General features: G+C 51.0%; 1 protein-coding gene across 3 annotated transcripts in view; it reads right to left on the bottom strand.

Annotated features, from left to right (window-relative positions):
• The window catches only part of LOC140391640 (protein O-glucosyltransferase 2-like), a 133596-nt gene that overhangs the window by 70320 nt on the left and 47163 nt on the right, over positions 1–16113 (bottom strand). For all 3 annotated transcript variants that reach the window (XM_072476330.1, XM_072476334.1, XM_072476329.1), the window contains exon 6: positions 2431–2668. In XM_072476330.1, coding sequence (XP_072332431.1) covers positions 2431–2668 — 238 coding nt within the window. The remainder of the gene's footprint in view (positions 1–2430; positions 2669–16113) is intronic.

Genomic DNA, 16113 nt, shown 5'->3' with positions numbered 1-16113 from the left:
AATTTTAAAGCTTGTTCCAGTACTTAAAAGCATATTTATATTTCGGCTGGATTTCAAACAGTACTTATCATACTTACATTAGTGAAGTGAGCAAAGTTCTTTCGTCTAACCTTTAGTGTCTTATTTGGGGTAGTTTTTATGGCATCCTTAAGAGTCAGCAAACACATTAGAATTCCACACTGCGTTGAATTTTTATTACACCTATGATGCCATCAAACCTCAAGGTTTTTGAGGTGTGTAGTTTCTAATGTCTATAAAAGTAATTCTGTGGTTTATTACCCTATAATTTTATAAGACTGGTGATATCTACATTTTTCTGCTCAGGGTCATTTTGGAGATGGTGACTACAAGGTTAACTTGCCATAGAAATAAAAGGTTAATTTTTACAATCAAATAATATGTTTACATTCAGCTCTAAAGTGACAGAGTAATGGGTGGTTGCATTGCTGGAAAATGAGATCCATGCTGGTGCTTGCTGTAATAAAAGCAAAAGTTGCAGGAAATACTCAGCTGACTAGGCAGCACCTGTGAAGAAACTAATGGAGTTAACATTTCAGGTCAATGACATTTCATCATAAATGGCAAAAGTTGAGATGTAACAAGTTATGAGCATGTACAGAGGCAGGGAACGGTTGGGGATGATGGTGTGGAGGGATAAAGTGATGACAAAACAGATGGTGAGGCAAGGCAAAGAACAGCAATGAAACAACAAAATAATCAAATGGTGGGTTTAGTATGAGTGACAACTGCAAAATGTAATATTTAATGATTCAGTAACAGAGATGTTCCTTAATCACAATGTTCGCAAAGATTTGCTTTTTAAATATAGATCATGTTAGAACCTATGATGGGGTAAACTCAATTAGGTAACTCTCATATTCAACAAGTTCAAATGCATCTCACGAACATTAAAAAAGCAAAATACTGCGGATGCTGGAATCTGAAACAAGATCACAGGATGCTATGAAAACTCAGCAGGTCTGGCAGCATCTGTCTGTAAGTGGTGAAAGCAGAGTTAACGTTTTGAGTCCTTTTGACTTTTTGTCAGAACTGGAGGGAGAATGTGTTAGAAATTAAAGTGTAGCTGTGAGAGATTGCAACATAAAGTAGCAACATTAATAACAAAAGGCCTGAAATGGGTGGGTAAAGGGGGAGGATTTGTACTGAGACAATACATGAATGTGATATTTAAACAAGGGGTTTAAGATGGAGGAGAAAGTTCATAACGTAAAAGTGCTGAACTCAACATTGAGTCCTAAGAGCTACAATGTTCTCAACCAGAAGGAGAGATCTTGCTCCTCCAGCTCTTGCCGGGCTTCACTGGAGCATTGCAACAGGGTAAGGATATGTGGTCATGAGAACAAGATGCAGAGTTAAAATCGCATGTAGCAGGAAGGTTGGGGTCAAGTTTGCGGGCTGAGGGAAGGTGTTTGGCAAAGCAGTCACCCAGTCGGCATTTAGTCTCCCAGGTGTCGAGGAACAGCACTGGGAGAAGTGAATACAAAATTGAAGGAGTGCAAATGAAATGCTGCTTAACCTGAATGGAATGTTTGGGGCCTTAGTGAAGAGGGAGGAGGAAATGGGGCAGGTGTTCAATTTCTGCGATTGCAAGGGAAGACGCCCTGGGAAGAGATTGTGAAGTTGGGCATGATGGAGGAGTGGACCAGGATGTCATGGAGGGAACAGTCCCTCCAGAATGCTGACAATGGGGGTGAGTGAAAGATGCATTTTGTGGTAGCATTGTGCTGGAGCTGGCGGAAATGGTGGAGGATGATCCTTTGAATGTGGATGTGAGTAGGGTGGAAAGTGAGGACAAGGGGGACTCTTATCATGGGAGGGAGGTAAGAGCAGAGCTGCGGGAAATGGGTCAAACCTGGTTGAATGCCCTGTCAACCACAGGTGAGGGGGAAAAAAAATCCTGCACCTCTGCCTCACTAAGACAGATAGTTTTTTGAAGAATAAAGGGATTAAGGGTTATGGTGTTCGGGCCGGAAAGTGGAGCTGAGTCCACAAAAGATCAGCCATGATCTCATTGAATGGCGGAGCAGGCTCGAGGGGCCAGATGGCCTATTCCTGCTCCTAGTTCTTATGTTCTCACCTCCTCAGCTCTCTCAAGTATAATTTCATCCTGATGTTTGTGGGAGAAGAAATAAATTACAGAAAATCTGCCAGATTAATAATTGAGGTTAAGGAATATCTCCGTGAGGTTTTGTACAATCAATAAAGATGTAAGTGATGTTGACCACAAATACATTCCAAATTAATATCACAAGGTTCTGTAATCTTACATTATTCTAAAAACCAAATGTCTTAATGGAGAAGCAGAAATTATTGCAATACAAATGGCTAATTAATAAAATCATGCCAACATGTATTTCTGTGTTTTTGAAGCAATTAACTAGGCAAAATTTTGAAAGTAGATCTACATACCTGGAAAAAATCAAAAAACGACACATGCTTTACAATTGGACCGTAGATGCTTTCATTATGGGGGAAAAAGAAAAAGTTTGTAAATGCAGCATCAATCAAACCGGGGTGTTTGATACTGAGTTTTACAAGTTCTAGACGCTCCCTCCGGCTGTCACGTCCTCTCCAAAATGCTGTACAATTTTTGTTTTCCCAAGAAGGACCAGTGTTGGCCTGAACAGACGTCATATCCAGACTGACTCTGTGGAAACCAGGATACAAGATAATGAAATACATTATGACAAAGAATTGCTATTGTGGGCTAATACCTTCAATCAAAATCCTTTAATATAAAGGATATAATTTGAAGTTACACAAAGATACAATGAAAAATAAAGAAACTTGTTACAATTTATTTGATGAACGAGACTTGATCATGCACGGTGCCAAAATGAGTTACGAAGAGCTTTTTCATCTTTGAAAAAAATTGAACAGTCCATTATACTCCACTGCGCATTCTAATTAAGAGGTTACTCAACAACACCTAAAACTGTAACCCAAAAGGAAGCCAACAATCTTAATGAAATGTTAATGAAAGGTACAAAATTTACACAGATCATGAAGTGATTTCCCAAAGCTTCTTTGGGATAATCCAGGAAACTATAGGTCGGTGAACCTCATGTCGGTAGTAGGTAAATTATTGGAGAGAATTCTCAGGGACAGGATTTATACCCATTTGGAAACAAATGGACTCATTAGCGATAGACAGCATGGTTTTGTGAAGGGGAGGTTGTGCCTCACTAACTTGATCGAGTTTTTTGAGGAGGTGACAAAGATGATTGGTGAGGGGAAGGTGGTGGATGTTGTTTACATGGACTTCAGTAAACCATTGACAACGTGCCTCATGGCAGACTAGTACAAAAGGTGAAGTCACACAGGATCAGAGGTGAGGTGGCAAGATGGATACAGAACTGGCTCGGTCTTAGAAGGCAGAGGGTAGCAGTAGAAGAAAGGTTGTGACGAGTGTTGTTCCACAGGGATCGGTGCTGGGGCCACTGTTGTTTGTACTATACATAAACAATTTGGAGGAAAATGTAGCTGGTCTAATTGGTAAGTTCACGGATGAAACCAAAGTTGGTGGAGTGGCAGACAGTGTTGAGGCTTGTCAGAGAATACAGCAGGACATTGATAGGTTGGAGACTTGGGCAGAGAAATGGCAAATGGAGTTTAATCCAGAAAAATATGAGGTAATGCATTTTGGTAGGTCTAACATAGATGGGAAATATACAGTAAATGGCAAAACTCTTAGGAATATAGAAAGTCAGAGAGATCTGGGCGTACAGGTTCACAGATCTTTGAAAGTGGCAACACAAGTGGACAAGGTAGTCAAGAAAGCATATGGAATGCTTGCCTTCATTGGACAGGGCATTGAGTATAAAACTGGCAAGTCATGCTACAGTTATATAGAATCTTGGTACGGCCGCACTTGGAATATTACGCACAATTTTTGGAAAACCTTTTTTTAAAAATGTCTACTCTCAAATGTTCCCACTTTATCAATGTCTTTCTGATTCCACAAAATCGTTATTACTTGAGAGAGGAGGAGAGCCAGGTCATGGATTTATTCATGACCAATATCAATTTTGTTCCCTCTACAACACCCTGGTCCCACCTATTCAATCACCCCAACACATGCTTCCTCCCCACAGCACCTTTCTGTGCAAGTGCAGGAGATGCAACACCTCAGCCCTTCACACTGTCCAGATCCTCAAACACTCCCTCCAGGTGAAACAATGATCTACTTGTGCTTCTTTCAATTTAGTATACTATATTTATTATTTACGATCTGGTTTTCTCAAAGTGGTACAGGCCAAATGCAAATTGGGTGATCATTTTTCTGAATACCTCTTTTCAGTTTGCAAGTGTGACCAAGCTCCTAATCACTAGCCATCTTCCTTCTCCATTCTATGTGACCCATTTGTCCTCAGTCTTCTACACGGTTCAGATAAAGATCAACAGAAGCCAGAGGAACAGCACCGTATCTTTCGATGAATACTTTACAACCTTCTGGACTCAACATTAAGTTCTGCAATTTCAGATTAAAGCCGCTGTTCCCATTTTTCAATCATTGCCATTTACAGCTCCTGTAGACTCATCTTTTGTTTCTTTACCTGTCCCATTACTGCCCGCTTTTGCCTTGACGCATCATCCGCTTTGCCATTTAGTCACTCCTGCTTTCCACTCTATCACAGATCTACCTTTGTATTCTTTCCTTCCATGGCCACCTCTCTTTCCCTGCCTCTCTACCTGCTCAAAACTTGTTACATTTCTAACATTGTCCAGTTCTGATACGAACATGCGAATTAGGAGTAGGCCATCGACCTGAAATATTCGGTTCCATTCTCCACAGATGCTGCCTTACTATCTGCCGCACGCTCCATGCATTTTCTGCTTTTATTTTAGATTTCTAGAAGCTGCAGTATTTTGCTTCTTTTCAGAAAGCAATGTCACAGAAAAGAGTTGCTGCATCAATCTGTCCACATCTAAAAAAACTAACTAATGACAGACTGAAGTACCAATCAATGCTGGTAACAGAACTAAGTCCATCTGTTTGAGAAACAGTAATAAAATCTCTTGGCAACAGAGCTGCCCAAACAAATTAAAACTAAACTACGTTACTCAGCAAGAACTATAAAGCAGATGATGCTTATTTGAACTGTCTGAAGTTGCTTAATCAGAGTGTAAAATGATTAATGCTGAAATCTGTTATGTGTACATGTCATGTATAACTAACTTTATGAGGCTGGATGATTCAACTTCTATTATTTGTCATGCAAATCATGTTGAGTACACGCCAGTTGGTCTACTCTCCAAATGTCAAACACCTTCAAAACCTATTAGAGTTTCAGTAAATAAATGAAAATAAATTGCTGAAGAATCTATCACTTTAAAGATATTGTGAAATGTAAGTACTACCAGTAGTCACCTCAGATCAATCAGTCATTCAACCTGTAAGAAATCTAACATAAGTCCAACTTTGTGCTTTGTTTGTTCTCCAAGATATTGTTACACACAATGTGCACATCATATTATTTTTCAAAATGCTAGATTAAAGGTAGCCACTTCGGTAATTAAATCTGACAAATTGATGTCGCACAAATAGGCCATATTTCACTGATATGAAATATTTTGCAACTGACTAGCTTAAATACTCAGTTCTAAAGTTACTTGTAAAAAGATGTGTAACAGATACCAACAGCTGTTAAGTGTGCAGAAAGTAGGGTCATATTACAAGATAACACAATTCGTGTAATAGCAAAATTATAAATGTGGTAATTTCTAAAGAGTAGTATGGTTTCGCTGATAAGAACATAACGAATATCAGTTATCCAGCGTGCTACTTCTGTGAAAATAAAAAGAGTTTTAAAATTTGAAGGCCTTGGACCCTGCTTGAAAACTTTAGATATTATAAAATTGCTCTTAAAAATATGATAGTCATTCAAAATAATGAAAGTCTATTATGTGATATTTAGCATGTACAATGCTGAAATTACCTGAGCTCCCTATTCAATAATTCAATGCAGTCACAATTAAAATTGCAGATACAGGTTATAAAAAATTCCAAGCTGCTTAAATTTGATATTAAAAGAATTGATACTGCAACAAACACATTTAGTTATTAGAATGCAGGAAGTCTGAAGTATAAACATCAATTGTAACTTATTCATTTTCTAGGATTCAATTACAGCAGCAGGATGACTTCTTGATGAGGTTAAATTTGTATAAATATTTACCTACTTCAGTCGATTAATTTAGCAAAATACAACAAAGGAGGATGAAATGCTACACTGATGTTTAAAATATTGATGCTGTTATGTGACACTGATATTGGCATTTCTGCCAAGTGTGGCCTGCAACAGTCGGTAGACATCAAATCCAAGAAAGCTAAGGGAAAACGAGAAGGGAAAGCTAAGGGATAAATGATATTACACAGATATAAACTTGTTTTCAAGATTAGAGTGGTTTTTCAGCAGTTATGACTTTAATACACGACTAAAACCACAGGTACACTACTAAAACCACAAGTACACGTCAATAACAAGGTGTTTCATTTTTGAGGGCTTTTAACAGTGACATTATTTTAACAGTATAAAAGGGGATCACCAGTGGTGTTCCGCAGGGATAAGTGCTGGGACCTTTGCTGTTTGTAGTATATATAAATGATTTGGAGGAAAATGTAACTGGTCTGTTTAGTAAGTTTGCAGACGACACAAAGGTTGGTGGAATTGCGGATAGCAATGAGGACTGTCAGAGGATACAGCAGGATTTAGATTGTTTGGAGACTTGGGCGGAGAGATGACAGATGGAGTTTAATCTGGACAAATGTGACGTAATGCATTTTGGAAGGTCTAATGCAAGTAGGGAATATACAGTGAATGGCAGAACCCTCAAGAGTATTGAAAGTCAGAAAGATCTAGGTGAACAGATCCACAGGTCACTGAAAGGGACAACACAGGTGGAGAAGGTAGTCAAGAAGGCATATGGCATGCTTGCCTTCATTGGCCGGGGCATTGAGTATAAGAATTGGCAAGTCATGTTGCAGCTGTATAGAACCTTAGTTAGGCCACACTTGGAGTATGGTGTTCAATTCTGGTCGTCACACTACCAGAAGGATGTGGAGGCTTTAGAGAGGGTGCAGAAGAGATTTACCAGAATGTTGCCTGGTATGAAGGGCATTAGCTATGAGGAGCGGTTGAATAAACTCGGTTTGTTCTCACTGGAACGACGGAGGTTGAGGGGCGACCTGATAGAGGTCTACAAAATTATGAGGGGCATAGACAGAGTGGATAGTCAGAGGCTTTTCCCCAGGGTAGAGGGGTCAATTACGAGGGGGCATAGGTTTAAGGTGCGAGGGGCAAGGTTTAGAGTAGATGTACAAGGCAAGTTTTTTTTATACAGAGGGGTAGTGGGTGCCTGGAACTCGCTACCGGAGGAGGTGGTGGAAGCAGGGACGATAGTGACATTTAAGGGGCATCTTGACAAATACATGAATAGGATGGGAATAGAGGGATACGGACCCAGGAAGTGTAGAAGATTGTAGTTTAGTCGGGCAGCATGGTCGGCACGGGCTTGGAGGGCCGAAGGGCCTGTTACTGTGCTGTACTTTTCTTTAAAAAAAAAGGGGGAGGCTCTCGTTAGTTCAGTTATTCTCAAGACTGACATCTGTGGATACTTCAAAAGTGTACCCAATGGGATAAGCAGAAAATCACTAACAATAATTTCTGGATTCCGATTTTAACTGATGGCAGAAGTTGCTGTCAGGTTCACAGCTGTAATGACGATGAACACCATCAGTTTTGTCATCATTATAAGCACAAATTCCGGGCCAATATATTTGTTATTCTGCCTGGTAAAATTCAGCTCTTGTCTGGACATAGTACTGGAATGCTCAGTGTCAGCTCAGCTGGACTGCACATCAACATGGCCAGTCAGTTAGCAGGGCATCCAATCAGTGGCTGATTAATCTCTGCAATTGATGCAGATAGGCTAACAGCAGTAAATGCAGAGTGAAATCAGACTCTGATTGGATGAGAACCAAAGATCGGGAAGGCAAGTAACAGTTGGCAGCAGGCATGCATGCATGTGCGAGACCGTGAAGCGAGGGAGAGGCGCAGCGGCTAACCACAACGAGGACACAGTGTGGATGAGGCAGCTGCCTCGAGGATTTTGGGCGAGCAAGGTGCGAATGGGAGTGTGAGAGGGGAGGAGGGATGGGCACGAGACTGTGAGTGGATAGGGGTGGGGGGGGGGGGGGAAAGTGTGAGCGTGTGGGGGTGATGGAAAGTATGTAAGGGGTTCAGTTGCAGAGAGTGTGAGGGGATTGTGGGACGGGAGAGTGTGTGAGAGGATTTGGGAAGGGAGAGTGTGTGAGGGGATTGTGGGAAGGGAGAGTGTGAGGGGATTGTGGGAAGGGAGAGTATGTGAGGGGATTGTGGGAAGGGAGTGTGTGAGGGGATTGTGGGAAGGGAGAGTGTGTGAGGGGATTGAATAGTTTTTGTGGCTTTCGCCTTAACATTCTATGGGGCAACGATGGGTGGGGCGGGGGGCCCAGAAATAAAGAAAACATGGCCCCACTAACTGTAAATCCGCCTCTGAAACTTGAAGGCAGAAAGATATCCTGTCCCACAATTATTGCACTGACACATTATGCCTTGAAAATTCAGCGTCAACATAATTATTTTGTTTATTTATAAAAGTAACTTGTAGACCAAAAGTAATTTATTGTTGCACTTCATGAGTGTTTCAAATAACTATATACGAGGCAAAATTGTGAAGATGGCCGCCTAGTGGAAAGAAGTCAGAACAGCACCATTGTTTACTTTGATACCTAAGAAAGGGGAGCTGAATTATAGTAAGGCCTAACTTGAAGTTATATTCTTGAAAATAGTAGGCTGTATAATAGGGACTGGGATACACAATGCCCCCACCGAGAACAAAGTGGGTGTGAGGACAACCTGCTTCACGCTGGCCTGCGAGACAGCCATAATGCACAGTGGGCACACAGAATTAGACCACTCAGACCATAAGATATCGGAGCAGAATTAGGCCACTCGGCCTATCGAGTCTGCTCCGCCATTCAATCACAGCTGATATTTTTCTCATCCCCATTCTGCTGCCTTCTCCCCATAACCCCTTATTAATCAAGAACCTATTTATCTCTGTCTTAAAGACACTCAGTGACTGGGCCTCCACAGCCTTTTGCGGCAAAGCGTTCCACAGATTCACCACCCTCTGGCTGAAGAAATTCCTCCTCATCTCGGTTTTAAAGGATCGTCCCTTTAGTCTGAGATGGTGCCCTCTGGTTCTAGTTTTTCCTACAAGTGGAAATATCCTCTCCACGTCCACTCTATCCAAGCCTCGCAGTATCCTGTAAGTTTCAATAAAATACCCCCTTCATCCTCCTAAACTCCACACACAGGCCCGCGCGCACACAGACCCGCGCGCGCCCACACAGACCCCCGCGCGTGCGCACACACACAGACCCGCGCGCACACACACAGACCCGCGCGCGCGCACACAGACCCGCGCGCGCACACACACAGACCCACGCACACACACACACAGACCCACGCACACACACACAGATCCGCGCGCGCACACACACAGACCCGCGCACGCACACACACACACACAGACCCGCGCACACGCACACACAGACCCCCGCACGCGCACACACAGACCCGCGCGCACACACACAGACCCGCGCGCACACACACAGACCCGCGCGCGCACACACAGACCCACGCGCGCACACACACACACAGACCCGCGCGCGCACACACACACAGACCCGCGCACACACACACACACAGACACGCGCGCACACACACACACAGACCCGCGCGCGCACACACACACAGACCCGCGCACGCACACACACACAGACCCGCGCACACACACACACACAGACCCGCGCACACACACACACAGACCCGCGCACACACACACACACAGACCCGCGCACACACACACACACAGACCCGCGCACACACACACACACAGACCCGCGCACACACACACACACAGACCCGCGCACACACACACACACACAGACCCGCGCACACACACACACAGACCTGCGCACACGCACACACAGACCCCCGCACGCGCACACAGACCCGCGCGCGCACACACAGACCCACGCGCGCACACACAGACACACGCGCACACACACAGACCCGCGCACACACACAGACCCGCGCGCACACAAACACCCGCGCGCACACACACACAGACCCGCGCGCACACACACACATACACACACACAGACCCGCGCACACACAGACTCCCGCACGCGCACACAGACCCGCGCGCGCACACACAGACCCGCGCGCGCACACACAGACCCGCGCGCGCACACACAGACCCGCGCGCACACACACACAGACCCGCGCACACAGACCCCCGCGCGCACACACACATACCCGCGCGCACACACGCAGACCCGCGCGCACACACACAGACCCGCGCGCACACACACAGACCCACGCGCACACACACAGACCCGCGCACATTTCCTTTTGAGCTGATTAGCAGCCCGTTGAACCGCATTATGAATGCTCCTTCCACGTCCAACAAGTCCTCAGAACTTGCACATGGCTGACAAAACAAACTGGTACTGAGCCAGATCGTGCCTGCAAAACTCAGAACATAGATCCAACATTACACGTAATTAGACAATTGTTGCTAAACAACTTTAGTTTGCTAAGAATTACACTGACAGAAAATTTAAGATCAACAGTCAGGCTCATAGTGAGGCTGGCTTACTTGCATGTGCTAAACAGACCCGCGCGCGCACACACACACACCCACACAGACCCGCGCGCACACACACACACACAGACCCACGCACACACACACACACAGACCCGCGCGCACGCACACACCCGCGCACACACACACAGACCCGCGCGCACACTCACACACCCGCGCACACACACACACACCCGCGCACACACACACAGAACCGCGCACGCGCGCACACAGACCCGCGCGCGCGCACACTCACACACCCGCGCACACACACACAGACCCGCGCGCGCACGCACAGACCCGCGCGCACACACACACACAGACACGCGCGCACACAGACCCGCGCGCACACACACAGACACGCGCGCACACACACACACAGACCCGCGCACACACACAGACCCGCGCACACACACAGACCCGCGCACACACACAGACCCGCGCACACACACATACCCGCGCGCACACACACACACACAGACCCGCGCACACACAGACCCGCGCACGCACACACAGACCCGCGCGCACACACACACAGACCCGCGCGCACACACACACAGACCCGCGCGCACACACACACAGACCCGCGCGCACACACACAGACACGCGCACACACACACAGACCAGCGCACACAAACACAGACCCGCGCACACAAACACAGACCCGCGCACACAAACACAGACCAGCGCACACAAACACAGAACCGCGCACACACTCACACAGACCCGCGCACATACACACCCGCGCACACACACACCCGCGCGCACACACACACAGACCCGCGCGCGCACACACACAGACCCGCGCACACACACACAGACTCGCGCGCACACACACACAGACCCGCGCGCGCGCACACAGACCTGCGCGCGCGCGCACACACACAGACCCGCGCACACACTCACACACCCGCGCACACACAGACCCGCGCGCGCGTGCACACACAGACCCGCGCGCGCACAGACCCGCGCGCGCACACAGACCCGCGCGCGCACACACAGACCCGCGCACGCACACACAGACCCGCGCACGCACACACAGACCCGCGCACGCACACACAGACCCGCGCACACACACACAGACCCGCGCGCGCACACAGACCCGCGCACACACACAGACCCGCGCACACACAGACCCGCGCACACACAGACCCGCGCACACAAACACAGACCCGCGCACACACTCACACAGACCCGCACACACACACAGACCCGCGCGCACACACACCCGCGCGCACACACACAGACCCGCACGCACACACAGACCCGCGCGCACACACACAGACCCGCGCACGCACACACACAGACCCGCGCGCGCACACACACACAGACCCGCGCGCACACACACACAGACCCGCGCACACAAACACATACCCGCGCACACACTCACACAGACCCGCGCACACACTCACACAGACCCGCGCACACTCACACAGACCCGCGCACACACTCACCCGCGCGCGCACACACACACAGACCCACGCACACACACACAGACCCGCGCACACACAGACCCGCGCGCGCGCACACGGACCCGCGCGCGCACACACAGACCCGCGCGAGCGCACACAGACCCGCGCGCGCACACACAGACCCGCGCACACACACACAGACCCGCGCGCACACACACACAGACCCGCGCACACACACAGACCCGCGCGCGCACACACACAGACCCGCGCACACACAGACCCGCGCACACACAGACCCGCGCACACACAGAACCGCGCACACAAACACAGACCCGCGCACACACTCACACAGACCCGCACACACACACACAGACCCGCGTGCACACACACCCGCGCGCACACACACACACAGACCCGCGCGCACACACACAGACCCGCACACACAGACCCGCGCGCACACACACAGACCCGCGCACGCACACACACAGACCCGCGCGCGCGCACAGACCCGCGCACGCACACACAGACCCGCGCGCACAGACAGACCCGCGCGCACACACAGACCCGCGCGCACACACACACAGACCCGCGCACACAAACACAGACCCGCGCACACAAACACAGACCCGCGCACACAAAGACAGACCCGCGCACACACTCACACAGACCCACAGACCCGCGCACACACTCACACAGACCCGCGCACACTCACACAGACCCGCGCACACACTCACCCGCGCGCACACACACACACAGACCCACGCACACACACACAGACCCGCGCACACAGACCCGCGCACGCACACACACAGACCCGCGCGCGCGCACAGACCCGCGCACGCACACACAGACCCGCGCGCACAGACAGACCCGCGCGCACACACAGACCCGCGCGCACACACACACAGACCCGCGCACACAAACACAGACCCGCGCACACAAACACAGACCCGCGCACACAAAGACAGACCCGCGCACACACTCACACAGACCCGCGCACACACTCACACAGACCCGCGCACACTCACACAGACCCGCGCACACACTCACCCGCGCGCACACACACACAGACCCACGCACACACACACAGACCCGCGCACACAGACCCGCGCACACACACACAGACCCGCGCGCACACACACACAGACCCGTGCGCGCGCACACAGACCCGTGCGCGTGCACACGGACCCGCACGCGCACACAGACCCGAGCGCACACACAGACCCGCGCGCGCACACACAGACCCACGTGCACACACACAGACCCGCGCGCACACACACAAACCCGCGCGCGCACACACAGACCCGCGCGCGCACACACAGACCCACGCGCGCACACACAGACCCGCGCACATTTCCTTTTGAGCTGATTAGCAGCCGTTGAACCGCATTATGAATGCTCCTTCCACGTCCAACAAGTCCTCAGAACTTGCACATGGCTGACAAAGCAAACTGGCACTGAGCCAGATCGTGCATGCAAAACTCAGAACATAGATCCAACATTACACGTAATTCCGTAATTAGACAATTGTTGCTAAACAACTTTAGTTTGCTAAGAATTACACTGACAGAAGATTTAAGATCAACAGTCAGGCTTGTAGTGAGGCTGGCTTACTTGCATGTGCTAAACAGACCAGCGCGCGCACACACAGACCTGCGCACACACACACACACAGACCCGCGCACACACAGACCCGCGCGCACACACACACAGACCCGCGCGCACACACACAGACCTGCGCGCACACACTCACACACCCGCGCACACACACAGACCCGCGCGCACACACAGACCCGCGTGCACGCGCACACAGACCCGCGCGCGCACGCACACAGACCCGCGCGCACACACACAGACCCGCGCGCACACACACAAAGACCCGCGCGCACACACACACACACAGACCTGCGCGCACACACACAGACCCGCGCGCACACACACAGACCCGCGCGCACACACACAGACCCGCGCGCACACACACAGACCCGCGCGCACACACACAGACCCGCGCGCACACACACAGACCCGCGCGCACACACACAGACCCGCGCGCACACACACAGACCCGCGCGCACACACACAGACCCGCGCGCACACACACAGACCCGCGCGCACACACACAGACCCGCGCGCACACACACAGACCCGCGCACACACACACAGACCCGCGCACACACACACAGACCCGCGCACACACACACAGACCCGCGCACACACACACAGACCCGCGCACACACACACAGACCCGCGCACACACACACAGACCCGCGCACACACACACAGACCCGCGCACACACACACAGACCCGCGCACACACACACAGACCCGCACACACACACAGACCCGCGCACACACACACAGACCCGCGCACACACACACAGACCCGCACACACAAACACAGGCCCGCGCACACAAACCCGTGCACACACTCACACAGACCCGCGCACACACACACCCGCGCGCGCACACACAGACCCGCGCGCACACACACACACACAGACCCGCGCGCACACACACACACACAGACCCGCGCGCACACAGACTCGCGCGCGCACACACACACACACACCTGCGCACACACGCACATGCACACACAGACCCGCGCGCGCGTGCACGCACAGACCCGCGCACACGCGCACACACCCGCGCGCGCACGCACACACAGACCCACGCGCGCGCACACAGACCCGCACACGCACACAGACCCGCGCACGCACACACAGACCCGCGCGCGCACACACACACAGACCCGCGCGCACACACAGACCCGCGCACGCACACAGACCCGCGCACGCACACACAGACCCGCGCGCGCACACACACACAGACCCGCGCACACTCACACAGACCCGCGCACACACTCACCCGCGCGCACACACACACAGACCCACGCACACACACACAGACCCACGCACACACACACAGACCCGCGCACACAGACCCGCGCGCACACACACAGACCCGCGCGCACACACACACAGACCCGTGCGCGCGCACACAGACCCGTGCGCGTGCACACGGACCCGCACGCGCACACAGACCCGAGCGCACACACAGACCCGCGCGCGCACACACAGACCCACGTGCACACACACAGACCCGCGCGCACACACACAAACCCGCGCGCGCACACACAGACCCGCGCGCGCACACACAGACCCACGCGCGCACACACAGACCCGCGCACATTTCCTTTTGAGCTGATTAGCAGCCGTTGAACCGCATTATGAATGCTCCTTCCACGTCCAACAAGTCCTCAGAACTTGCACATGGCTGACAAAGCAAACTGGCACTGAGCCAGATCGTGCATGCAAAACTCAGAACATAGATCCAACATTACACGTAATTCCGTAATTAGACAATTGTTGCTAAACAACTTTAGTTTGCTAAGAATTACACTGACAGAAGATTTAAGATCAACAGTCAGGCTTGTAGTGAGGCTGGCTTACTTGCATGTGCTAAACAGACCAGCGCGCGCACACACAGACCTGCGCACACACACACACACAGACCCGCGCACACACAGACCCGCGCGCACACACACACAGACCCGCGCGCACACACACAGACCTGCGCGCACACACTCACACACCCGCGCACACACACAGACCCGCGCGCACACACAGACCCGCGTGCACGCGCACACAGACCCGCGCGCGCACGCACACAGACCCGCGCGCACACACACAGACCCGCGCGCACACACACAAAGACCCGCGCGCACACACACACACACAGACCTGCGCGCACACACACAGACCCGCGCGCACACACACAGACCCGCGCGCACACACACAGACCCGCGCGCACACACACAGACCCGCGCGCACACACACAGACCCGCGCGCACACACACAGACCCGCGCGCGCACACACAGACCCGCGCGCGCACACACAGACCCGCGCGCACACACACAGACCCGCGCACACACACACAGACCCGCGCACACACACACAGACCCGCGCACACACACACAGACCC

Source organism: Scyliorhinus torazame, chromosome 15 (genome assembly GCF_047496885.1).
Source record: "Scyliorhinus torazame isolate Kashiwa2021f chromosome 15, sScyTor2.1, whole genome shotgun sequence".
Lineage (NCBI taxonomy): Eukaryota > Metazoa > Chordata > Chondrichthyes > Carcharhiniformes > Scyliorhinidae > Scyliorhinus > Scyliorhinus torazame.
This window is presented reverse-complemented; position numbering and strand designations above follow the sequence as displayed.